The 27,500-nt window shown below is 44.6% G+C and overlaps 2 protein-coding genes across 2 annotated transcripts in view; one reads left to right on the top strand and one right to left on the bottom strand.

Annotated features, from left to right (window-relative positions):
• The window catches only part of sh2d3a (SH2 domain containing 3A), an 11,460-nt gene extending 260 nt beyond the window's left edge, over window positions 1-11,200 (top strand). The window contains exons 2-12 of the mRNA XM_080860513.1: window positions 1,659-1,692; window positions 1,889-2,005; window positions 5,082-5,225; window positions 5,687-5,943; window positions 7,175-7,257; window positions 7,506-8,209; window positions 8,706-8,821; window positions 9,403-9,574; window positions 9,845-9,956; window positions 10,278-10,469; window positions 11,003-11,200. Of these exons, the coding sequence (XP_080716639.1) occupies window positions 1,910-2,005; window positions 5,082-5,225; window positions 5,687-5,943; window positions 7,175-7,257; window positions 7,506-8,209; window positions 8,706-8,821; window positions 9,403-9,574; window positions 9,845-9,956; window positions 10,278-10,469; window positions 11,003-11,184 (2,058 nt within the window). The 5' untranslated portion in view covers window positions 1,659-1,692; window positions 1,889-1,909 and the 3' untranslated portion in view covers window positions 11,185-11,200. The remainder of the gene's footprint in view (window positions 1-1,658; window positions 1,693-1,888; window positions 2,006-5,081; window positions 5,226-5,686; window positions 5,944-7,174; window positions 7,258-7,505; window positions 8,210-8,705; window positions 8,822-9,402; window positions 9,575-9,844; window positions 9,957-10,277; window positions 10,470-11,002) is intronic.
• A 5,085-nt stretch (window positions 11,201-16,285) lies between these two features.
• Window positions 16,286-27,500, bottom strand: part of trip10b (thyroid hormone receptor interactor 10b) — a gene marked incomplete at both ends in the record, with an annotated part of 22,666 nt that continues 11,451 nt past the window's right edge. The window contains 11 exon segments of the mRNA XM_080849908.1: window positions 16,286-16,428; window positions 16,714-16,850; window positions 17,305-17,372; window positions 17,613-17,745; window positions 18,100-18,209; window positions 23,138-23,299; window positions 24,749-24,817; window positions 25,083-25,160; window positions 25,581-25,709; window positions 26,406-26,510; window positions 26,819-26,881. Of these exon segments, the coding sequence (XP_080706034.1) occupies window positions 16,286-16,428; window positions 16,714-16,850; window positions 17,305-17,372; window positions 17,613-17,745; window positions 18,100-18,209; window positions 23,138-23,299; window positions 24,749-24,817; window positions 25,083-25,160; window positions 25,581-25,709; window positions 26,406-26,510; window positions 26,819-26,881 (1,197 nt within the window).

Here is a 27,500-nt window from a genome sequence, read left to right as displayed (position 1 = left end):
CGAGGTTTCAGGAGAAGACTTCTTATTTTCAAAAGGGTATAATAACCTAGATGTATGTATTTACTAAAGTTAAATAGCAAACTCGGCTTACTTCTTTCTCGTTCTCTTAATCAGAAGGCGTTGCCTTGAAGTTGTCAGTCTTCATGCGTTACCTGCTGTAGCCTCCTAGGCTCCTGGCTGGCACACTCGCCTGCACCGTCATGTTGGCAAATTATTTACCCGTAATGCACACAATAGGTCATGCAAACTTTTGTAATGACCCTCCGTAGGTTACGGGAGCATTTGACCGAAACCCACTGGGATGTCCAACCGCAGTCCTTATCTGTGTGCGTGTGAGCTCTAATGCCAGAGAGTTTCATTTGCGCACACAATGGCTAAACTTGTTGTTTTCTAAAGTAGCTTAGCCCCGAGTGAGGTGGTGGCTGAGTTGTTTGTTCTATTTAACATAGCCCGCATTTGGAAGTGTATTAAAACATTCAAGCCACTTGCTACATTTAGCTAATACACGTACCCGTGAAGAATGCAAAACACCCGTTGCCTAACTGTAGAAAAGTACGTCTTTGTCAACAGTTTTGTTGTTGTTGAGCTTTAATGTAGCCTATACAAAACTAGGCAGACTGTTTGCTTACTTCAGCCTCCTGAGTTTTTGGCAGTATACCAATTTAAATTGGGCTGTTGGTGAAGGAAAAACATTTGGTTGATTAACTGTCCGTCTGTGGTGATTCCCATGGCCCTCATCAGGAAGACATAAATGCGTTACCACGACAACATCTCCCCACGCTTCTCCCACCCTGCGTCCGTTTCAGGACGCAGAAGAGGGTGAGCGACAATGGGAAGGAAAAGGCTATTAAAAGACACTTAGTCTCGCGGAAAACACAGGCCTTTTGGCAGTGTTCCTATCCTGTACACGCTCAACCATCCCTGTCTGACAAGTTTTCAGTGACGCAAGAGAGTCTCTGACGGTCAGTTTTCAAAACATCCCTATCGCCCACATGGATAAGACCGACCCACCGATGATTAACGGCCATGAAAGACCTCGAACTAAGGAACTCTCATATTGTTTCAGTTACGAAATCAAAATCCCACAGCGGTCCTTGCGCAGCCATGAACCGAAGTCAACAGTGACAGCAGCCGAGGGTGTGGCGTCGGATTGGGAGGATGCAGAGCTCGGAATTTGGCGGTCTGTTTGGCATAAGGCGCTATAGCTGACAGACAAGCCTGCAAAGGGTTATAGTGATGACCGAAAACCAAAACATGACTGATATCATGTTACTCGTAAAAAAGCATGAGAGAAAAGAGTGTATGGGTTTGTTTACAGTAAGTGGTCGCGTGTGCGTGTGTGTAAGAGGACTGGGGGCGTGGCTGTCAGGGAAACATGACGTTCTTTTCTGGCGCAGTCTTTTTAAAATACCGAGAAGACACAGTGTGGTATAACCTCTGGATTGTAAAAGTTGATTATTTTATTTTAATTTGTTTATGCAACGCATTGAGTTAAGCAAGCAAGAGGCTGTGGTGGGGGTAGAATAACTGCCCACTCCACAGGGGGCAGTTCTTTTTAATAACTCAAATGAGAAACAGCGCCTCTGACATCAGCTTTGGATCGACTTTCCTCACAGCTGCACTCACGGTGGGGTTTGTGTTTCTGGTTTGTTTTGCAGCAAGCGGAGGAGTGTCAGCGCTTTCCTGAGCCAGGTAAGTCCCGCCTCGACAATACAACTTGCCAATTCAGGTGCCAACAAAAACGAATGGTAGTAATACAATCTAGTTGGTCCAGATATGTGTCTTTGCCTTGGCGTGGTTAATTGATAACATGTTGAAGAAGTTTTTTTTAAATAATGTAGCCTACATGGTAAAACAGTTTTGCAACATAACTTTTCAACTTGTGCAGGTGTTTGGCGGACGTAAAGAAATGGACTCCTTTAAGAAGGAGCTGGAAGAGGAGCTTAAGCTGAATACAGAGGACATCAGGAGCCATGCCTGGTACCATGGTGAACTACACAGAGAGGTACACACACGCACACGCACACGCACACGCACACGCACACGCGCACACACACACACACACACACACTCTCTCTCTCTGCATGTCTCTCTCTCTCATACACACCTACCCAGACACCGATTTTTTCCTTACCTGATATTACACACACACACTCTCTCTCTCTCTCTATCTGTCATACACACACACACACCCAAACACCAACCCACACATATACATATTTTCTCTTACCTCATATCTTTCTCTCTCTCCCTCCTCTACTCTAACTAATCCCTCCGTTTCTCACCACTCTCGTCCTCCTGTCTCACCTGTCTTTCACCACTTGCTTCTCCTGCACTTTCCCATTCAGTCCTGTGTGTTCTGTGCCACACATTCCTCTCTGCTGTTTCTTCCCTCTACTCTTCTGATCTTCCCCTCTCGCTGACTCGAGCCTCTGTGTATCTATCGCTCATCCGTCTTCTCCCTTCTCTCTCCCCCTCTCTCTCGTTCTCTTTCTTTCTTCTCTCGCTTATTCAGTCTCTCTCTCTCTTTCTTCTCTCACTTATTCAGTCTCTCTCTCTCTCTCTCTTTCTTCTCTTACTTATTCAGTCTCTCTCTCTCTTTCTTCTTTCACTTATTCAGTCTCTCTCTCTCTCTCTCTCTCTCTCTCTCTTTCTTCTCTTACTTATTCAGTCTCTCTCTCTCTTCTCTCACTTTTTCAGTCTCACTCATGCAGTCTCTCTCTTTCTCATCCCCACCCATCTCAAAATTCGTATTCATCTTCAGTGGGGCTTTTAAAGCCATGCCCTGCTGTATTGTGAAAGCACAAACAGGGAGAGAAATAAATAGCTGCAACAACAGCAAAGACATATATAATAATAATAATTGAGATTTAAAGGGAGAGGATGTCTGCACCCTGTCTACGCATACATCTTAGCCTTAGTGCATGCCTCTCAGTCTTTTGGTTTCCCTCACTCTCTCACTCTCACTCACTCACTCACTCACTCACTCACTCACTCACAAACAGACACTCACTATCTCACACACACTCACTTTCTCACTCACTCACAGACACTCACTAACTCACACACACACACTATCTCACTCACTCACTCTCTCACTCACTCAATCACCCACCCACTCACTCACTCACTAATTCACTCACTCACACTCACTATCTCACTCATTCACACACACACTCACTTACTCACACACTCACTCACTCTCACTATCTCACTCACTCACACACACTCACTAACTCTCACTCACTCACTGTCACTGTCACTGTCACTGTCACTATCTCAGTCACTCACTCACTCACTCACTCACTCATTCACTCACTCACTCACTCACTCACTCACTCAATATCTCACTCACTCTCACTCACTCACTCACTCACTCACTCATTGTTTATTGGCTAGAATTGTTTATGGATTGTTTGTGGCATAGCCAGGACTGCGAACGAGCACAGAGGTTGTTCCAAGCGTACATGAAATTTCAGTGTGTATAACAAAAGGACAGCAAGAGGATTGCTGAATTTGAGAAAAGGTGTATTTGATTTACAGTTTTTCCCAATCGTTTTCAGGCATTTAGCGAATCATGGGTCAACTTCATCTAATGCTCACATCTTCTTTGCACAGCAAGAGTCTTCTCTGGCGAATGGGTTAACCATTTCTCATTGCTTTCACACAAATTTCTTTGAGTTTTAACACACTTTTCAAAACAGTTTACACAATTCTCAGAGAAAGACACAAAACCTAATTGAATAACCATGTCAACACATTGCAGACACTTAGTAGCAGCCAACTGGCACTGCTCTCTATATTCTAAATATCGTCAGCACCTGTGTGAACTCTCTGTGCAAAACTAATCAAGCAGTTCTCAACCTCTAAAAAAGGGTCAATCGATCGAAGTTGATACTACAGTAAGCATGTATTGAATAGGCCACCAGGATGAGGACAAGGAAGAGGTTGTGGTAGAGGTAGAGGAGCCCCTGTCAGGGGATGTGGCATTCGTGTAAGATGCTCAAATGAAATTAGGGCAAGAGTCATTGATCTATAGTGAATCATGACCACCATGAGAGAGGCTGGCCAAAGGGTTCTTTCAAACCTGAGCTGTCATACTGTGGAATCAATTGTTTGTACGTTCAGCAATGACAATGACACTTTGCTGGCCTTCACAGTCAATATAATGTATTGTGTTTCACTGTATTTGCACTCTTGGCAACAACAATTTCTATACTTTTGTAAAGTATGTTGTCACAATACAATGTATACTGTAGTTTCACTAAAGTTTTTTACAACATATACGGTCGAATTCTGAATACTTTACGTAAATTTACAGTATTTACAGCCTATTGCACTATTTTTACAGAATCAACACACTGGCCCAAACTGGTGGCAGGGGGAGATTGTTCACTGCAGAACAGAGTTGACCTCATTTTGACGTACAGAATATACATGTATTGTGGAAAAAGGACTGCAATACTGTAAAAAACAGTAGAACAAATGTTACGTAGTCATATATATCATCATGTATAGTGTTTAGCAATACAAAAATCAAAATTTTACTGTATACAAATGTTCAGGTTTCGAATACTTTCTGAGAGTATTCCTTCAGCAAGAGTGCTCAGTACAAAACCCAAATTGTAGTACGTTGTCAGTGGTAAAATACAGTAGTCAATACTGGGAGGGTGTTGCACAAAAGTTGAAGTGATGCTTTCATAGGTTGATATTGAAAGCTGTATTTTGAGTTTTGCTATCCATTGTTAAATAAATGAGAAAACATACATTTTCAATTGAGCACAAATTGTAGGTTTTGAAGGAATTGTTTGGATTTGATGGGTGTGTGATACGTTTTTGAGAAGGTAGTGTCATTCTGCAACCATCATATAGTGTTTTGGTCATTTCAGCTTCAGTTAAGGGCTGTGTGTGAGCTGTTTTGAAAAAGTAAACAGGGAATGGAAAAATTCGCCAAAGCGATTGAGAAAAACTGTAAAACATGGACAAATCTCTCTGTCTCTCTATGTCTCTCTCTCCCTCTCTCTTTGTCTCTCTGTCCTTCTCTGTCTCTCTCTCTGTCCCTCTCTGTCTCTCTCCTGTAGGATGCGGAGGGATTGCTGGAGCGGGATGGGGACTTCCTGATCCGAGACTCGCGCACCTGTTCCCGTGACTACGTGCTTAGCTGCCGCTGGAAGGACGAGCCCATGCACTTCAAGATCATCCGCGTCGTGCTGCGCCCCAAGAAGGTGTGTGTGTCTGTGTGTGTAGGTGTTTGTGTGTGTGTGTGTGTGTTTGTGTGTGAGTGTGTGTGTGTGTGTGAGTGTGTGTGTGTGTTTGTGTGTGTGATGTACTAAGAGAGACGTTCGTTAGGGTTTGGCATGAGGAGTGTGACAGCATTTCAAGTTTATCAATGATGTTTTGTGAATGCATTAGTTTGCACAGTCATTCATTTGTGTGTGCGTCTGTGTATGCTCTGTATGCGTGGGTTCATACTTGTTTGTAGAGGTATTATATATAATACAAAGACAATATTGCTTATGTTTATAGGCCTATGTTTTAACTTTGATCTTAACGTATGTTTTTGTTAATGTATGTTTATGTGAATGTATGTTTATGTTAATGTATGTTTATGTGAATGTATGTTGATGTTAATGTATGTTTATGTTAATGTTTGTTTATCTTAATGTGTGTTTATGTGTTCTAACAGGGCTATTCTCGTGAGCTTTTCCAGTTCGAGGATGATCAGTTCGACAACGTCCCGGCACTGGTCCGGTTCCACGTGGGCGGCCGCAAGCCCATCTCCCGCACGTCCGGTGTCATTATCTTTCACCCAATCACACGTACGCTGCCCTTACGTGTCATCAGCGAGCGCCAGGCGGCAAAGTCGTCGCGTGACCACAGCAAGAGGCGGAGCCTTAGCTCCACGCACATGGACACGCTGCAGGTCAACAACAACCTTCTCAGGTATGGAAGCGTGACGATACACACGCACACGCACTCACACACATGCACACACACACACGCACATACACATGCACACACACACACACACACATACCCACACACACACCCATATACACAGACACATGCACAAGCACAAGCACCCACAAACACACGCACACACACCCACACACATACGCACACGCAAGTGCGGTATGTTCGAGTCTTAAACTAATGCTCTACGAGTTATACTAGTTATACTTTAGCTTAAGCTTCAGCTTTCGGGAAATGCTTTGAAAATCTAAGATTATTCGTAAGAGCGAACGATGCTTTTAGGAAAATTGGGCCCAGCACTGTAACAGCCGGGTAAAGTTACACACACACTTTAAAAAAAACACACACAAACTTTCACACACACACACACACTTTCACACACTTTTATACAAACACACACACTTCCACACGCACACACTTTCAAACAAATAAAAACTTTCACACACACACTATCTCACACACACACTATCTCACACACACACACACACACGCACCAACATCACACCAACATTCAATTTTACAGAAACACACACTCTTCACACACACCAAAGCACACAGATAAAGTTCCCACACTGAGACACACAGTGGGCTCTAGTTTTCTCTAATGCTCTTGCCGGTATTCGCCCCAAGTTTGAAAGTTGTCGTGAGACCCTGACCTTGAACCCTGACCTTGCAAGAGTGTGTAACTGCTTGGTCATTCATAGTGTGTATTTATCTGTGCAGTGAACTATATGTCTACACATTCTGTGCAGTGAACTATATGTCTACACATTCTGTGCAGTGAACTATATGTCTACATATGCTGTGCAGTGAACTATATGTGTACACATTCTATGTTGTATAGGTTTTCCATTGATTGTAGAAATATGTAGAATATTTTGGAAATTTTACAAAAAAACTAAAAAAAAAGAAATACAAAAACCATACATTTTGAAAAGACTGTTTCATCTTTAACTTTATGGAATACATACTATATGAATAAGAAATGTCTAGCAAAATATATATTACATACTTCATAAATACTATACCATTATGTCATTGTGTGCAATAGCAACTCTTTCAGGGCACACACACACACTCTGTCACCTGTTATATTTTGGCTTAGTTGTCCTTGATCTTGTGTACATAGGTGCAGTTTGTGTGGGTGTTTGGTTGCTATAGTAACCATCAGTGTGTCTGTGCATGTGTCGTTGTCCTTTAGGAGTGGGAGTCAGCCAGCAAACCTGGAGAATGTGGGCAGGCCCTCTCTACAGTCAGCGCAGTCTGAAAGCAACCTGCGCACAGGTGAACACACACACACACACACACTCTCACACACACACACACATACATAGCTGAAAAACAAACAATACAATTCACCATGTTAACAGACACACACACACACACACACACACACACACACATCCACAAACACACACACACACACACACACACACACACACACACACACACACAAATATATACGTGCACCTACAGACATATCTCATCACATAAACACACAACGCCCTGACTCCCCCCCCCTTTTCCACCAGGTGTTCCAGCCATCAACCGGTCATCAACCTGTGGCCCCGCCCCCATCTCCCCCGTGTTCCGCACGGGTAGCGAGCCCCTCCTCAGCCCGCGCTCCACACGCCCCCAGCCCTCCAGCCAATCAGGCTCCCCGTCCTCCTCCTCCACTTCCTCCATGGGCCCCTCCCCTTCCTGCGGAGGCTCCACCCTCCGCGGCTCCGACGGCCAGCTGTATTCCCGGGCGCCTCCCAAACCCTTACGCGTCTCCGCCCTCTTCCCCGGCTTCCCTCCTCTGCCTTCCCCCTCGTCGCCACGGCAACGCCCCGACCCCTCGTGCTTCTACGACGAGCTGGTGCCGTACATTCCGCCCTCCATGCTGCCGGCGCGCGGCCACGCCGCCCGCCTCCGCGCCGAGGAGAAGTGGCAGAGCCGCGCCCGGCTCACCGAGACCAGCTTCGGCTTCCTGGAGTCGCCGCCGCTCTCGCCGCAGCAGCAGGGACAGGAAGTGGACGGACAGGAAGTGGAGGAGGACGGGGAGGGGACGACGGCGTTCGTGAGGCCGCAGGAGGAGACGGAGTCCAGCTTCAGGCTGGAGGAGTTCCAGTCGCTGCTGCTGCCCGAGGGGAACAAGCCGCTGGAGCAGGCCGTGCTCGTCAGGCTCAAGGAGCTCTTCTCATGCATGCCTGTGCGCAACACCGCACTGCACATGCTCAGTGTGGACTGCCAGGTATGCACACATGCCTGCAAACACACACACACTCACACACAACCAGGCACACTTATACACACACACACACACGCACACACACACACACACACACACACACACACACACACACACACACACACACACACACACACACACACACACACACACACACACAACCATGCATATTCATACACACACACACACCCACATCCACACACACACACACATACACATAAACAGACCATGCCTGTCAAGCTCAATGAAGATATAAAACACATCTTTGACCCCTTATCACAATATTTGTATTTGTTTGAAACAGCAGTGATATTTCTCTCTTTTCCCCCTCTTCCACTCTCTAATCCCTTTCCCTTCCCTTCCCTTCCCTTCCCTTCCCTTCCCTTCTGTCTGTCTCTCTCTCTCTCTCTCTCTCTCTCTCTCTTTTTTTCTCTCTCTCTCTGTCTCTCTCTCTATTTCTCTCTGTCTCTCTTTCTCTCTCTCTCTCTGGTGGGAGCAGGTGGCTCGTATCACCGGCGTAACGCCGGAGCAGAGGAGCATGATGGGAGTAGACTCAGGACTGGAACTCATCACACTACCACACGGGAGCCAGCTCAGACAAGACCTGCTGGAGAGGTGACACACACACACACACACACACCTACACACACACACACACACACACACATACACACACACACACATACACACACACACACACACACACACACACACACACATACACACACACACACACACACACACACACATACACACACACACACATACACACACACACACACACACACACACATACACACAAACACACACACACACATACACACACACACACACACACACACACACACACACACACACACACACACACACACACACACACACACACACACACACACACACACACACACACACACACACACACACACACACACACACACACACACACACACACACACACGCTGGGGACTCACACTCACAAATATGCAAAGCCCCGCTCCCCATACACACACAAACATGCACGATGTGTACATGCACACACACACACAAACATTTATAAATATAATGACCTAGACCACAATAGATGTTAAAGTATTAAATAAAGTATAAATGCAAGATAGGCAACAGTTGTATAATTGATGTGATGAAGATAAGATAAGTAGTTAAGATAAGTCAAGTAATAAAGGAGTTATTGTCAGGCATCACCTGATCTCTCTGGGCATCGCCGTGGACCTGCTGGGCTGCACGGGCACGGTGGGCCAGCGCTCGACCGTCCTGCACAAGATCATCCAGCTGGGCGAGGAGCTGAGGAGCAACGCCAACGACCTCTACGCTTTCTCCGCCGTCATGGCCGCCCTGGAGATGCCACAGGTGAAAAGATCACACACACACACACATGCATGCATGCACGTGCGCGCACACACACACACACACACACACACACACACACACACACACACACACACACACACACACACACACACACACACACACACACACAATGACACAGACACACACCCAACTTTCATGGCTGCACTGGAGATGAGTAGTCTTTGCACGTAGTGTCAATGATTGGAAGGTGTGTGGTGACTGTAAACTGTGTTTGTGTGTGTGTGTGTGTGTGTGTGTGTGTGTGTGTAGATCACGCGATTGGAGATGACATGGAGATCCTTAAGGAGGAATCACACAGAGAGTGCTGTGCTGTTTGAGAAGACACACAAACCTTTCATGAAGTCGCTCAACGAGGGCGATGGTGAGACATAAACAAGTGTGTGTGTGTGTGTGTGTGCATGTTGTATTTGTTATGTGTCATAGTTGTTTATGGGTGTGTGTGTGTGTGCTCATGTTATTTGTATTATATGTCATAGTTGTTTGTGTGCGTGTATGGGTGTATAAAATGCCATAATCTCTGCCGTGTGAGTGTGTGGGTGTGGGTGTTTAAAATGTCTTAATCTCTGCTGTGTGTGTGTGGGTGTATAAAATGTCTTTGCCGTCAGTGTGTGTGTGTTTAAAACATGTCTCTGCCCTCTGTGTGTGTGTGTGTGTGTGTGTGTGTGTGTGTGTGTGTGTTTAGACTCGGTGGTCTCTGGTCCTGTGGCCGTGCCTCACATAGTTCCGCTGCTGCGTCTGATGGAGGGGGAGGAGTCTGAGGAGCACGCTGACCCAGAGAGAGGCTGCCTCCTGCTCTACAGCACCCTACAGGCGGCCCGCACCGCAGCCCTGCAGGCACCAGAGTACCAGCAGCACGCACACAGCCTGCTCTCAGGTAACACACACACACACATACACACACACGCACACAGCCTGCTCTCAGGTAACACACACACATATACACACACACACACGTCTCACATACACACACACACACACACACACACATATACACACACACACACGTCTCACATATATACACACACACACACACACACACACACACACACACACATGCACACAGCCTGCTCTCAGGTAACACACACACACACGTCTCACATATACACACACACATATACACACACATGCACACAGCCTGCTGTCAGGTAACACACACACACACATATATACACTTGCATACACACACACAACAACACTTACATACACATACACGCACGCACACACACACACACATATACAAGTGCATACACACACACACACAACAACACTCACATACCCAAACACAATAACAGTCACATAGACACACACACACACAGACCCACACTCATACAAATGCATGCCTCACCTTACCCCGGCTATTTAGTCATATTTAACTGACTAAACCACCTGTCAATCTCTCTCTCATAGACGGCTGGGAGCCAATCCCGGAGCTCCTGGAGGCGTTCCGAACAGAGTTTGCTCTGCGTTTGTTCTGGGGTCAGTCCGGAGCCGAGGCAGACCGCCAGGAACGCTACGAGAAGTTCGACAAGATCCTCACCGTTCTCTCCAGCAAGCTGGAACCACTCGAGGTCCCCACTGACACCCTGTGAACGTTACCCTTTAACCTTTGACCTTACACTGTGACCTTGACCTTCATACTTCTCCGCTGGTGTGGCCCCAACTTGATCATTTTGGATCGTGTGGATCTTTCTGGAGCTCATTGGACTGTTGCTGTTGCCACAAAGCCATTCAAACTGATTTGTTCAGCAATACCAGGCCACACCTTGCTATACGAGCCAAAGCCAGAGCAGCATCAATGCGCCGGAATCAGTGGCCGCAGTCTGGGCATAAACTATCCCTACAGTCTGGGCAGCAGTGGTACCAGAGCTAGATGGCTTCTTGTCCTTCACACTGTACCCTTAACCAACATGTGTGCTCATCGTCTGTTGTCAAGATAATGTAAGAGAGAATGATGATGTATATATCATTTCCATCTCTCGAATGCCCATCCCATTGTTTATAGATCAGTGCTCTGGGAAGAACAAGAGCAGGGGAGATGAATGAGGAGATCAGGAATCAGATAAGCAGACTTGTGGACACACAGCTTAGCAGCGTTTCAACCAGCTTGAGAAATTTCTCTGTAAATCTGAATAAGTGCAGTATAAATTAGATCCAGGCATTTTGTATAATAAATGGGATTCATCACAGAATCTGGGGAGGAGAGTGGCAAATGTGTCAAGCCTCTCATGTCTAACCCCGTAAGTAGTCTGTTCAGTTTCCCAGTTCGTCACAGTGCATGTTTTTTCTGAATTCAGCACAACGATTGTGAGATTATCCCAACTCCTCACCTATAACCACCTGCCTTCCTTCTATCAACACTACTTGGGGTGACTTTGTGACTCCTGCACCATTCCTACACCTTAGCTAGAGACCCTGCCAAACAGGCTGATTCTCCTGGCATACTCGAGGCAAAATTCGGAACTGGAACTCGTTAGTCTTTTTTGACCAACAGGGAACGGGTTCCTGAAGCGGTTCTGTTCAGGATTCTTTGGACCTTGAGACCTCCTAGCGAAACAGCCTGCGTTTCCACCAGTTTTGATCAGATATGTGTTGAAAATGGTTTGTCGTGAGGCGTTCTGCATGGTTAGATTGTTCTGAGTGCATCCATGGTTTTGGGTTTGAAATTGAAAAAAAAAAAATGGTCAAAAATGTGTTTACGTCTAAGTGGTGTATGTGTGTGTAGGTGTGTGTGCAGACAGAGATAAAGGGAGAAGAAGTGTGTGTGTGAGACGGATAGTTGTGTGTCTGCATGTGAGAGAGACAGGCATATGTCAGTGTCCGGGGAGATGTGCAGTTTGTGTGTATGTGTGCGTGTACGTGTGTGTGTAAATGCGCGCATATGTGTGTGTGTGTGTGTGTGTGTGTGAGAGAGAGAGTATGAGTATGCAGATATGTGTGTGTCTGGGGAGGTGTGCAGTAAATGTTTTCTTCATGATTTACTGTGAGACTTCATCTCAAAGTTGTATCACTGGAGGGTGTTTCAAAAATAAAGTTTATAGTACTGAGGTTAATTACACACTTTGCTTACGTACCACTGTGCTGACAGACATCATGCATTACCCACGCACACGCACCAACAGGCAGGCAGACACACACACACACACACACACACACACACACACACACACACACACACACACACACACACACACACACACACACACACACACACACACACACACACACACAAACACAAGGTACAACAGTACAGACATGTTTTATGTGTTTATGTGACATAAACAAGAGGACATGACAGCTTCCTTTTTGGCTGTAGATCCACTATGTACAGTACAGTAGTGTTTCTAAGGCACATTGATACAGACCTCCAACAGTCCAACTGGGAGTGATACTCCCTCTCTGGCTCAAAGACCATCAGCACAAAAAAATCCATAGAAGAAGACACTCAAACCATAGAAGAAGACACTTTACCATAGAAGAAGACACAAAAACCATAGAGGCATAACCAAAAGTGTTAAAAGCAATGAAAATCTGTAATTAAATATAAGAAGAAAAAAAATAAAAATAAAATAGAGCAATATCAAATCATGAACCAAAATGACTGACAGAACCAAATAAACCCCCAAAAAGTCCCCGTCCCAACAAAGAAGTACAAAGAATGTATATTAGCACTATATTAAGAATATAAGGAATCATAGCTGCTGAAAGACATTCTGAGTACATGCTATATGAATATACGTTTAGATAAATGTCTAGTAAGATATATATTACACAATTTATAAATACTATACCATTATGCCATTTACACACACTGCGTAGCAACTCGTTCAGGGCATGTTTGTATTAAACACACACACACACACGCACACACGCACACGCGCACGCGCACACGCACACGCACACGCACACGCACACGCACACGCACACGCACACGCACACGCACACGCACACGCACACACACACACACACACACACACACACACACACACACACACACACACACACGCGCACTCCTGTGGTATGGTTCAGAAACATTAAGTTTACTTGTTTGGGTACAGAGAACGTAAGGTGACACCTAAGATGGAGGAAATAGACCTGGAAAGGGTTGATCAGAAAACCATTATTATTTGAGTTCATTAAAGGTCATTCATTTTCCACAAAATAAAACTTAAGCCTAAGAAGACAAGGAAAAGAGTGTCTAAAACAAAGGAGATGACATAGATTACAAGACAAATTAAATCCCTCCGACAAGAAACAATCAGTGAAACTCAGTGGCTTGCTAAGCAAGTAAAATTAGCGTAAATACAAGTAACATTACCGTAAATACAACTAACATTACCGTAAACACAAGTAACATTACCGTAAATACAAGTACCATTACTGTAAACACAAGTTACATTACATAAAGTTTATAATAAAGTATCATTATTATAACACTTCCATACAAGATAGGTTTCATTGATATAAATAACTAACAGAAGTGTATTTGAACTCAGGCACCCCAGTGGCAGTGGTAAGGTAGGCCTACATGATCTTAAAGGTCCTTAAGCATCAAGAAGTTTAAAGAGAGTATGCAAGTATTGAGAGAGTGTGTCTAACTATGTAAGTATTTATTAAGTATTTGTTTTAGCACATGCAGGAGGCGATGGATGTGATATGCTGTTGCACCAGTCATTTTATGAGGTAAATTCAGGTCATTCCTCAGGTTGTAGATATCTGAAAGGTCTATAGTAGACAAGAATTTATAGAGGTTGATTTAAATGTACTAAACACTAAAACTAAAATGGTAACACATCCAACGAAGTATTATAAACACATTCGTAAAATATTCATGATTGACATACGTCTATATAACTTATAATACATAGTCATGACTGTATTCACTAATAATACATAGTCATGACGATTTTACGGTACACGTATCATAACGTGTAATAAAGCTTAGTGATAATGGCACTGGGGATAGCTTTGCCTTATGTCAAATGTTGTTTATTTACCAAATACTCTTTATGGAGCAATGAGACAACATACATATATGAGAGCAGTGTAGGGCTTACACTACAACACACTGGACCTTTAAATAAATGTTTTATTTATTTACATAATTTAAGTATTAGTTAATGCCAGTTACCTACAGGACTTGAAGTTATTTTATGTTTGTAAGTGCTACCATTGATGTGTTTGTCACTAAGGAATAATGTTAGTTAAGTGATCTGGAAGTAACATTATTCAATAATTACCATAACAAACCATTAAACTGAATCTGGATTATTGATAATAATAAATTCACATATGCATATGCTAAACAATGTTAGTTAGTAAGTGAGTAAGGAAGCGGAAATGCCGTTTATTGAGGTGTAGAATGGAGCAGTCATTTTCACAGCTGGTCATAATTGGACATAACCAAAAATTGAGGTGCATCACGTCAAGTTGTAAAATGGTGTTCACTGGTTAAGAAATAGGCTGACATTTGAGTATGTACAAGTGCCTTGGATGGAATGTAGTTCTTTTGACCTGATAAGTCCTATACACAGCAATAGGACTAATTAATTATTTAAAGGTCAAGTGTGTGGCTTTAATTGGCATCTACTAGTAGAAATTTAGTATAGTATTTATAATTATGTATAGAGTTTTCTGAAAGTATCTGGAATATTCTCATTCTGTGTTACCGGCCAACTATCATTTGACTTGATGAAAAGCAGTATGAATGCTTATTTTAGTTGTGTTAGCACTATGCTAAAGGTAGTTCAGGGGAGCTTTAAGCTGGTTGGAGTCCACATAACAGGAATGCTGTGGTTCTCTGTCCAGGTCGGTTTCATACAGCAGCTATTAACATTATGTTATCTGAGCTGAAGGATCTTTTAGCAATGTTGGAGATGTTAACACACTAGTCATAGCAGGCTTTAACTATTTGCAGACTAAGCGAGATGTAAGCATTAAAATGTTAATGTTAACAAATGCTAATCCTAGCTAGCCCACAATAGGCTACGATGATTTTTGACAAGATCCTGTCAGGCCGACAGTATCTTTTAAGCTGCTTGATCCGTACCGACTGCACAATCCGTTCTGCACATGTACGGAATTTTATGACATAAAACATTTTAAATATTTCCAAAATAAAATATTTGGCCTATTGCCAGAAACCAAGTTTCTACAAGGAAAAGCAGGTAGCCTGAATGGCAGTGGATGATGTGATATGGACGGATATATAAAATGATCCTCCGAGCAGCCTTGTGTACCAAATTCCATTTATTTCTGTTTTGACAACCACCTAATTTTAGTTAAACATTTTTCTACAATATATGTTAATAAAACAAGAGCAGTTGTGCAACCTTTCTGTACTTTTATGTTGGTCAATATCGGCTACGCCATACCAATATCAAATATCAAACAGCGAATAGCTTGCGATGCATGGTACCAATCAGGAAGGAATATGTCGTGATTCTGAGTGCACATGCACAAACATGTGCAGAACGGTTTCGGGGCAGCTGGTGCGGATCGGGCAGCACCCAGCCCAATGCAAAGGTGGTGTTTTAGCTGTTGCTATGAGATGAGATGCTAGCGCTGACATTCATGCTAATCCTGGCAGTCCTGAACAAAGATGATTTCCATTAAGGAGATGCTACCATTAGCATTAGCCCTGCGCCGTGTGCCCCCCTCCCCCTCCCCCGCCCCCCCCCCCCCCCTCCCAATTCAGTTCTTCTTGATGTAGGTAGAGGGCACGTAACCCTCGTCTCCGTTGACGCGCCGCACGCGCATCCAGCCGTCGCCCTGGTCCGCCTCCATCACGCTGAGCTGCTCGCCCTCATCCATGCAGATGGTGCCCTCACTGGAGCCTGGGGGGGGGCATTTAGGCATGATTATGATGGAGATGATACTGTGTGTGTGTGTGGTGGGGGGGGGGCACAATCAGACTCAATGAACATGAATGTACACGTGGGGGTGAGTTGACAGTGAAAGTGACAGTGAATTTATGTGTGTGTGTATGCGCTTGTATGTGTGTGTTTGTGTGTGTAGGAGGAAGGCATGCCAGAAAAGGATATGGCCCAGTGTGTGTGTGTGTGTGTGTGTGTGTGTGTGTGTGTGTGTGTGTGTGTGTGTCTGTATAGGATCCCGCTCACCATCAAAGCTGTATAGGGCTGAGCACTGGCCCAAGGGCACTTCAGGTTCTTCGTCATCAAAGTCTTCGTAAAAGCCGTCCTCATACACCCCAGGGTCTGGCACAGTTGGGGCAGCCATTATATTGCTACCAGAAGAACTTTACATACACACACACACACACACACAAAAACAGATGTTATTATGAATTGACCAAACACATAGAAAGACAGAAACACATGAATGCAAAAATAAATTAGAGCAATTAAAAGCTAAACTTGTGACTTTAATATCAACACAAACGTATGAAAATGTGCCACACACTACTGCAGGCCGAGTCTAGTGATTATGGGTAGACATGACATCATTGGTGGCCAGATGGACACACCGCTTACTATGGCGGACACACCACCTACTATGGCACACACACACACACACACACACACACACACACACACTGAAACACACACACACACACAAGCACGCACGCACACACACATTCACTAGTACATACCGACACACACATACACACACACGCTAACAAAGACATGTGAACACACACACACTTAGACACTGAGACACACATACACACTGATACGCACACAGAATGTTACCTGTTCAAGTTGTTGTTGATTTGGGAGCTGATGTTCTCCAACACTCCTCCAGCCTCATTCAACCAGGACTAAAGAACAGTCACAAAATTCACAATGTGAGAGGGTTTGTGTGTGTGTGTGTGTGTGTGTGTGTGTGTATCTCAATCAACCAGGGCAAACAGTCACAAAATTGCCAAATTCTCACAATGTGAGAAGGTGTGTGTGTGTGTGTGTGTGTGTGTGTGTGTGTCTCGTTCATCCAGGACTAAAGAACAGTCACAAAATTTACAATGTGAGAGGTGTGTGTGTGTGTGTGTGTGTGTATGTACCTCATATTTGGCCAGATCTCCCTTCAGTCTGCTGACGTTCTGGGCCGTCTGCTGAATCTGGGGCTCCAGGCTGGAGGGGTCGCCCAGCTGGGCGTTCTTCACATATACACCCCTCATCTTCTCCAGGGCCTCACTGGGGGGGAGAGGGGGGGGGGGGGGGGGGGGACGGGTAGAGAGAGAGGGAGGGAGATAGAGGGAGAGGGGGAGATAGAAAGGGAGGGAGAGAGAGAGAGAGGGAGGGTCATTTTATATATCAATTTTAACATGTTAAGAGAAGTGAGAAAGTGAGAGAAAGGAGAGAGGGAGATAGAAGAAGAAAAAGAGAGAGAGTACAGAAGAAAAGCATTGAAGAGAGAAGAGGGGGAAAAAAACACCAACACCACCAAAAGTTTATCAGCAAAGGAGCACGTCATGCCAGGCAGCAGCCATGGCAACAGTTGTCACGGATGCGTATGACCGTGGCAACAGTGACCGTGGTGACGCCCACCTCTGATCCATCTCCTTCTGGAGCTCTTTGCCGATGTCATCCACCTTCTGTTGCAGGCGCTTCTTCCTCTGCTCTGGAGGCAGGTGGGAGAAGTCCTCAGCTGGAGGGGGCTACACACACACACACACACACACACAAACACACACAAGTTAGCATACACCCACAGTTTCACAAACACATACACACACACATTAAACACATTTGATGTACACCTATCTACTTATATTAAGCCTATACCCCCCCTCCCCCACCCACTTGAAAACATTAAACATGGAACAAAACATATAATACACCCACACTGTATACACATACATGCATTACAGACAGAAACACACACACATACAGGCAGCTACACATCATCAAATGTACTTCTCTCACACACATACACATAATGGTACACATTAACTGCACATCTTGTTTATGCCAATGCCAACATTCAGTATAATATACTGCTGTCCACTCACCAGGACAACCAATGGGACACACACAGATGGGACACAAAAGTAGCCTGGCCATTACCAGCCTGTGACTCCATTTCATTCCGTCTTTCAGTCTGGGCCAACCCAATGCATTTTGGTTTCCGAGATCGGCGGGTGCTTATCTTGAGGTTTAAAATCATTGGAGTTCCCTTAACCAATCAGCAACGTTTAGTAAGCATTCGGTAGATTAAACTCTTCCCAAAGCCAGTTGGGAGAAGAGCTACGACGTCCTTTCCAATCATAAAACTTACAAGAAAATACTCTTGTTCTCCTTTTCATTTTCTGATGTTCTCGAGAGTTGAGACAACTTTTCCGATAGCTTTTTGTGTCTTTTCCTCCAAGGCGAGTTTTGCGTCACAGCTCTGAACTGTTCGCTGATTGGTCCTGCAAAATTTTGAGTTCTGGAGACGATTGTCAATGGGGTTGGGCCAGACTGAGTATGAGCTTGAAATCAATTCAGGCGGAAATACGTAGGCTGGTGTCACCAGGCTAACACAAAAGGACAGACAAAGACGTTGAGACCGCAACAGACTGAAGCCAAGGCCCTCCTATGTCTCTGTAAGTGAAGCCAGTGTACAGCCCTCGGGGCCACAGCGTACCCGTCCTCCCTGTTCAAAACATCCCTCCGCCTCATCTCATTCACTCCCGACAATGCTGCGACGTGACTGGCCATCAAGGCTGTCAATCAGTATCATATACTCCCTTTTTTTTTGCACCAATGTTGGGGCAGACGCAATCGGAGGCCAGTGGCGTGCAGCAGTTAATCAGGAATGAAGGCTCTGAGGGGTGTTGCTAAGCAACAGAAGTATGGTTTCACCTATAACCCCTGTGACAGTCTCACCCTGAACAATGCGGAATGTGGAACACCTGTGTGTTCATAGTTCTGATTCTTGTTGAAGTTCCAAGCTCAGGCTCAAAAATTAAAAGTCCTGCTGTTTTTTTTTTGTTTTTCTTTTACTTTGTCATACAATTGTCATACAGATGTCAGATAAAGATGGCAAACTGCATATCCTGTCATTAGTAATCATGAGGTTTAATAATCATCAAATGACTGGGAACTTCTACTTGGTGAGCCTGAGTGGTCCATTTTCTCCCCGAGAGGACAGACCATGGATGGCAGTGGATGATTTTATTCCCCTTTTTTTGATTAGCTAGACAAAAACCTTTTATAAAAAAAACCCTAGTTGAGAAAAGATAAGGTCTGTGTGTGTGTGTGTGTTACTGTACCGTCTTCTCTTCTCTAGAGTTCTAGGGGGGGAAGAAGGAACAAACACAACCGTGCAGTAAGTTTCCTTTTGTGTGTGAGTGTATGTGTGTGTGTGTGTGTTCGTGTGTGTGTGTGTGTGTGTGTGTGTGTGTGTGTGTGATGTTTTTATATGTTTTGTTCTTTTCTTTCTTTCATCCTTCCTTCTCTTCATGTTTTACTGTTTCAGTGAATGCTTGAGCACTATATCATTTGCCATGCAAGACAGCAAGTCTAAATTTGAACTGAATTGCGAGAGAGAGAGAGAGAGAGAGAGAGAGAGAGAGAGGACAGAGAGAGAGAAAGACAGGAAGAGGTAAGAAGTAGATACAGGAAGACAGAGAGATGATTGAGTATAGTATACAGAGTATACAGACAAAGAGAGCTTGGTAGTGGTAGTGGTTTGGGGGGGTTGGGAATTTTCCCTTTTTGTAAAATCTGTAGCTCGTTTGCAACATTATAAAAACTGAACCCTCGGTCACACTGAACAGAACCGCACAGGACACGAAACAGACACAGCCGAGCCATTCGGTACGTAGGGCACCGGGACAAACTCCAGCTCTCACAAACAAAACATCTGGAGGCCTGCCAATCAGATGCAGCCCAGGAGCCCTTTCAGCCAATGGGAGGCTGCCAACAAACAGGCAGGAATGGACAAAACAGGGACGGACAGCCCTCCCCCTCCCTGTTATCGACCTCTGTGGCTCACCGTCGTGCGGAGGGTGAAGCGCGAGGTCTTCCCCGATTTTAACGGACGACGCAGGGACTTCAGGCAGTAGGACAGGGGGGCGTGGCTAAGTTTGGACAGAACCTGTCCGTTAGGGAGGGAGTGGGCGGGGCATGCAGGTATGTGGGGAACGGGAGGGAGCTGGAGGAGAGAGGGATGGATGGAGAGAGGGAGGAGGACAGGAGGAGAGAGGGATGATGGAGAGATGATGGAGGAGGACAGGAGGAGAGAGGGATGGATGAGGAGGGCAAGAGAAGAGAGGGATGGATGGAGAGATGATGGAGGAGGACAGGAGGAGAGAGGGATAGATGGAGAGATGATGGAGGACAGGAGGAGAGAGGGATGGATGGAGAGATGATGGAGGACAGGAGGAGAGAGGTATGGAGGGAGAGATGATGGAGGAGGACAGGATAAGAGAGGGATGGATGGAGGAGGGCAAGAGAAGAGAGGGATGGATGGAGAGATGATGGAGGACAGGAGGAGAGAGGGATGGAGGGAGATATGATGGAGGGCAGGAGAAGAGAGGGATGGATGGAGAGATGATGGAGGACAGGTGGAGAGAGGGATGGAGGGAGAGATGATGGAGAACAGGAGGAGAGTGGGATGATGGAAGAGGGCAGGAGGAGAGAGGGATAGATGGATACATGGAGGAGGTCAGGAGGAGAGAGGGATAGATGGAGAGATGAACGAGGACAGGAAGAGAGAGGGATAGATGGAGAGATGAAGGACAGGAGGAAGAGGGAGAGGGAGAAGAAGAAGAAGAGGATGATAAGGCTAGGAGAGGGGAAAAAAGTGTTAGGAGAAGGAATGTATGTTAGGGAAAGACCTGTCACACCAAACACGCACATACACACACACACACACACACACTCAGACCCCGCCCCGCACACACACACACACAGAAACTCTTTATCTCTCCAAGCTTCCTCTCTCTGTACGTGTCCAGGCAGCTGTGGGGTCTTGTTTAAGGTGTGTGTAGGAATGCGTGTCAGTCAGACAAACACAGACAACATCACACCTCACACACACACACATAATAGGGCTGCAGTAGCTAATTGACAAAAATCGAATGTAAAAATGGTTGCTAACTAATGTAATAGTCGATTAGTCGCTTACATCCTTAAGCACACTGTTTGATGCGTTAACTTGCTCATTAGACGTGAAAATAAAGTTTTTTTTATCTATGGAGTATCTATAGCACGTCACTTCGCTGTATTGAGAGAAAACACAAAATAAATCTAACGATGGCTTAACACTTTTACGCATGTATGATCTGACTGGATGCTAATACTGGGTCTAAAGCAGGAGGGCTTCACGCTTAGGCTAACCTATGCAATGGTTTGCTATTACTCCGAAAATGTGTACCACGTCTTAAACAGCAGCAACTAACAAACGACTATTACATTATTGTCTTAAATATTTACGAAACGTGTAATGTCACCAGGTCAGTCAGCAGTAGTGTTCTGCATATAGGGAAACACTGTTTTAAAATCTACTTTCAACTAATCTAATGTAATGTATTGAATATATCCGACAGGCCTTTACGGAGTATTTATGTAACCCCTGCTATTATGCAATCTTTCCGTAACAGGCCAAGGGACTGTGTGTGTGTGTGTGTGTGTGTGTGTGTGTCTTGAGTGTGTATTTTTGTCTTCATGAGCGTGCATGAGTGAGTATATACAGTGGGGAAAATAAGTATTTGAACCCCTACCGATTTCCCAAGTTTGGCCACTTGCAAAGAAATGTGTGATCTAGAATTGTATTGGTAGGTGTATTTTAACAGTGAGAAACAGAATATCAACAAAACAATTCAGAAAACTGCATTGTATAACATTAATGACCTTATTTGCATTTGATGCAAAAAATAAGTCTGGGGCTCCATGCAAGATATCCCCTCGTGTGGTATCAGTGATCATTCAAAAGGTTCAGAATAACCCTAGAACTACACAGGGGGAGCTTGTGAATGATCTCAAGGCAGCTCGGACCACAGTCACCAAGAAAACCATTGGCAACACACCACGGCGTAATTTTTTGAAGTACTGCAGCACTCGCAAGGTCCCCCTGCTCAGGGAAGCGCATGTACAGGGCCATCTGAAGTTTGCCATTGCACACTTGAATGATTCTAAGAAGGATTGGGAGACAGAATGTGGCCAGATGATACCAAAATCAAGCTCTTTGGCATCAACTCGACTTGCCGTGTTTGACGGGGGGGAATGCTGAACAGGACGACTCCTACGACTCTGACGTCTGTGCTTGCCAACAAGGGTTATTCCACCAAGTACTAAGTCATTTTTGTCAGTCAGTTTTGCTAGGGGTTCAAATACTTATTTTTTGCATCAAATGCAAATAAAGTCATAAATGTTATAAAATGCACTTTTCTGGATTTTTTTGTTGATATTCGGTTTCTCACTGTTAATATACACCTACCATTACAATTATAGATCACACATTTCTTTGCAAGTGGCCAAACTTGTGAAATCGCCAGGGATTCAAATACTTATTTTCCCCACTGTATATTGTACGTGTGAGTGTGCACAAGAGTGTAAGTGTGTGTGTGTGTGTGTGTGTGTGTGTGTGTGAGTCCCTTACCTTGTGCTTCCGCTTGTTGAAGAAGTCCTTGATACGTACTTTGGGCATGTTAAGCGTGTTCTCTGAGCTAGCAGCCTTGATGCCCTGACTGCAGTCCTCAAAGTCCACATCAGAAGGAGGCACCAGCCCTGACTTATGCTGCTCTATAAACAGCTGCGAGTCCTGAGGAGAAGCCAACACAAGTATTAAACACACAGAGAATGAGAGTATGCACACCGCACACATATGTAATATACACAGAGTATGAAAGTATGCAAACCGCACACATATGTATTACACAAAGAGTATGAAAGTATGCAAACCGCACACATATGTAATCCACAAAGAGTATAGAGAGTATGCACACAGTAAAGAGCTGCGAGTCCTGGGGAGAAGCCAACACAAGTATTATACACACAGAGCATGAAAGTATGCACTTCGCATACATATGTTATACACACAGAGTATGAGAGTATTCACACCGCACACATATGTATTACACACAGAGTATGAGAGTATGCACACCGCACACATATGTTTTACACACAGAGTATGAGAGTATGCACACCGCACACATAAGTATTATACACACAGAGTATGAGAGTATGCACACCGCACACATATGAGGTACACACAGAGTATGAGAGTATGCACACCACACACATATGAGGTACACACAGAGTATGAGAGAATGCACACCACACACATATGGGGTACACACAGAGTATGAGAGAATGCACACCACACACATATGAGGTACACACAGAGTATGAGAGTATGCACACCACACACATATGAGGTACACACAGAGTATGAGAGAATGCACACCACACACATATGAGGTACACACAGAGTATGAGAGAATGCACACCACACACATATGAGGTACACACAGAGTATGAGAGAATGCACACCACACACATATGAGGTACACACAGAGTATGAGAGTATGCACACCACACACATATGAGGTACACACAGAGTATGAGAGAATGCACACCACACACATATGAGGTACACACAGAGTATGAGAGAATGCACACCACACACATATGAGGTACACACAGAGTATGAGAGAATGCACACCACACACATATGAGGTACACACAGAGTATGAGAGAATGCACACCACACACATATGAGGTACACACAGAGTATGAGAGTATGCACACCACACACATATGAGGTACACAAAGAGCATCAATTCTATCTGTGTTTATCTGTGTTTCTCAGTGATAAGGATTGGGGTGTTTTGGTTACGTCTCAAAGGTCATCGGGTCACTCTAACTCCTGAGTCGATATCCTGTGTCTGGTATGGCTGTGTATGTATGTGTGTGTGTGTGTGTGTGTGTGTGTGTGTGTGTGTGTGTACACATGGGCGTGTAAGTATATATGTGTATGTGAGTGTGCGTGTGTGTACACATGGGCATGTAAGTATATGTGTATGTGTATTTGTGTGTGTGTGTGTGTGTGTTGGTATGTGTGTGTATGTGTACACATGGCCGTGTGTGTGTGTGTGTGTGTGTGTGTGTACACATGTCCGTGTGCGAGTGTGTTTGTGTGTGTGTGTGTGTACAAAAGGGCGTAATAATATGTGTGTGTGTGTGTGTGTGTATAGGAGAGTATGTGTACCTGCTTTTCATTGGTCTTGCTACCTGCCATGTTGATGCCATCAAGACATTTGGTGATGATGGGCATAACCTGTGATCACAAACAACATAGACACCTTGAAAAACATACAATAAAACACGCTCAAATGCTACAGTTCTATCTTATATCTATGCATGATATATTATGCAGATTGCTTTAATTCATAGTTAAAATGGTGTGTGTTTTTTATACTAAAAACACGCTGAAATGCTACCGTTAGATCTAATATGTATAAATTATTTATTTTGTATAGATTGCATTCATTTGGAGTTTGTTTGGGTTCAAATGTGTGTGTGTGTGTTTTTTTTTGGGTCACCTGTTTCTCAGTGTCAGCAAATAGAGCGTAGCCCTCAGACAACTTCCTGATGCGCTTCTCATCCAGGCCCTGCAGATTCTGCACACACACAGACACAGACACACACACACACACACATACGCACACACACACACATGCAAAGACACAGACACACAAACACATACACATAGTAAGATGTGTATCCCTCATGCATACAGTGCAACAACTTTCATTGATGTGTCTGTGTGTGTCTGTGAATGCATAGGCTTGTGTTTATTTCCTACTCTGTGTGTGTCTTTGCATGTGTGTTAGTGTGTGCGTTTGTGTGTGTGTGAGTGCATGTGTGTGTGTGTGTGCATGTTTGTGTTTGTGTGTGCATGTGTGTTTGTGTGTGCATGTGTGTATTTGCATGTGTTTGTGCATGTGTGTGTGCATGTGTGTGTGTATGTGTGCAGGTGTGTGTATGCATGATTAAATTACTAAATGCATGTGCATGTGCATGTGTGTGTGTAAACTCACATTGAATATGCTGGGGATCTCGCTGTAGTAGAACTGGTTCTGTTCTTTGTTGTACTTCTGAAGCTGGGCGGCGTAGTCGTTCTTACACTCATCCGCAAGGTGCGTGCGCATGTGTGCATGCTGCTTGGCCTGAAAACACACACACAGACACATTCTGGATTCACAGAATTTAGGAAACAAAACTCCACAGTTCTCTCTCTATTTTTGTCTTTCACACACACACACACACACACACACACACATACACACACACACACACACACACTCACACACACACACACACACATTGACTTCAATACAGTCCTACACACACAAAGACACACACACACAAAGAGCAAGACACACAAAGAGCAAGGCACACACACACACACACACACACACACACTAAGAGCAATATACATACATACACGCAGATGCACACAGACACAGAAACACACACAAAGAGTGATTAGCAGAAGTCGTTTTTCCAGTTCCACTTCTTGTAGAGTTTGTGTTTTCCAGGCAGGTGATGCATGAATCGGACACACACACATACGAACAGGGCAATCAGATCAAACACATGCGCTCAAATTACAGCTGCTATCTAAAAGACACAGCATTACTAAATGTTGGTGAAGAGTCTCTTGAGGAACTAGGTAGTGGTAGTGGTATTAACCAAACATTCCTGTTGTCTGTGTGTGTGTGTGTGTGTGTGCGTGTGTGCCTGTATGTGTGTTTGTGTGTGTGTATGTATGTATGTGTGTGTGTGTGTGTGTTTGTGGATGTGCCTGTATGTGTGTTTGTGCCTGTATGTGAGTGTGTGTGTGTGTGTGTGTGTGTGTATACCTTGTCCACGTCGGCTTTGGTAGAGCTGCTGTCCTGCTCTACTCTCTCAGCCTGCTGGTTGGCCTTTTCAGCTTCCTTCCACTCCTTCTCAAAGCGCTTCTTACTCTGCTCAAACACACACACACACACACACACACACACACACACACACACACACACACACAGACATATACATGTACAAACACACACACACGTATACATGTACAAACACACACACACATGTATACATGTACAAACACACACACACACACAGACAATATGTATATGTTTATATACAAACACACGCACACATTTAATCAAATAGCAAATTCAAAGACACACTGAATAAATACACTCACGTAGATGCACACACAGATAAGACTACAGACCACACACACACTCACACACACAGACACACACACACACACACTTACAGTCTCCAGCTGTTTTAGTGTGATCTCCAGATTCTGTTGGGCTTTCTTGGCATCAGACAGGTGCTGGGGAGAGAATAAAATAAAGAGAGAGGGATGGAAAGAGACAAATAAAGAAGAGAGACAGAAAGAGATACAGAATACAATTTAAAAAAAGAGAGATAACATCATCTGGCAGCAATCCACTCATCTTCCCCTCCCTAGTACACCTCATGCTCCTCCTACTATGACATTCAATAGCCTCTTTCTTTCTTTCTTTCTTTCGAAATACTTGCCTCCCACCCTCCCTCCCTCCCTTTCTCTTCTATCTCTTCTTCTGATCGATCTTCTCTGAGTCTACCTGTCGCTGCCTGTTTCTCAGCAAAGCGCTGAGCTGGGTGTCATCATCAGTTTGTCTCTCTCTCACTCTCTCTCTCTTGTCTCCTCCATCTTTCTCTTTTTCATGACTCTTCCCCTCGCTCAATCACGTAAACAATATTTTGCTTTTCTCCCCCTTCAACTCATCCCCCTCTCTTTCTCTCTTAGACCCACTCTATCTCTCTCTCTCTCTCTTAGACCCAAACACACTCTCTCTCTTAGAAACACACACTTTCTCTCACTCTCTTAACCCCCCCCCACACACACGCACACACACTCTCTCTATCTTAGACCCAAACACTCTCTCTCTCTCTCTCTTTCTCTTTCT

This window comes from Sprattus sprattus (assembly GCF_963457725.1).
Source record: "Sprattus sprattus genome assembly, chromosome: 1".
Taxonomy (NCBI): Eukaryota; Metazoa; Chordata; class Actinopteri; order Clupeiformes; family Clupeidae; genus Sprattus; species Sprattus sprattus.
The sequence above is the reverse complement of the archived record's forward strand: the minus strand, read 5'-3'. Positions and strand labels throughout refer to the sequence as shown.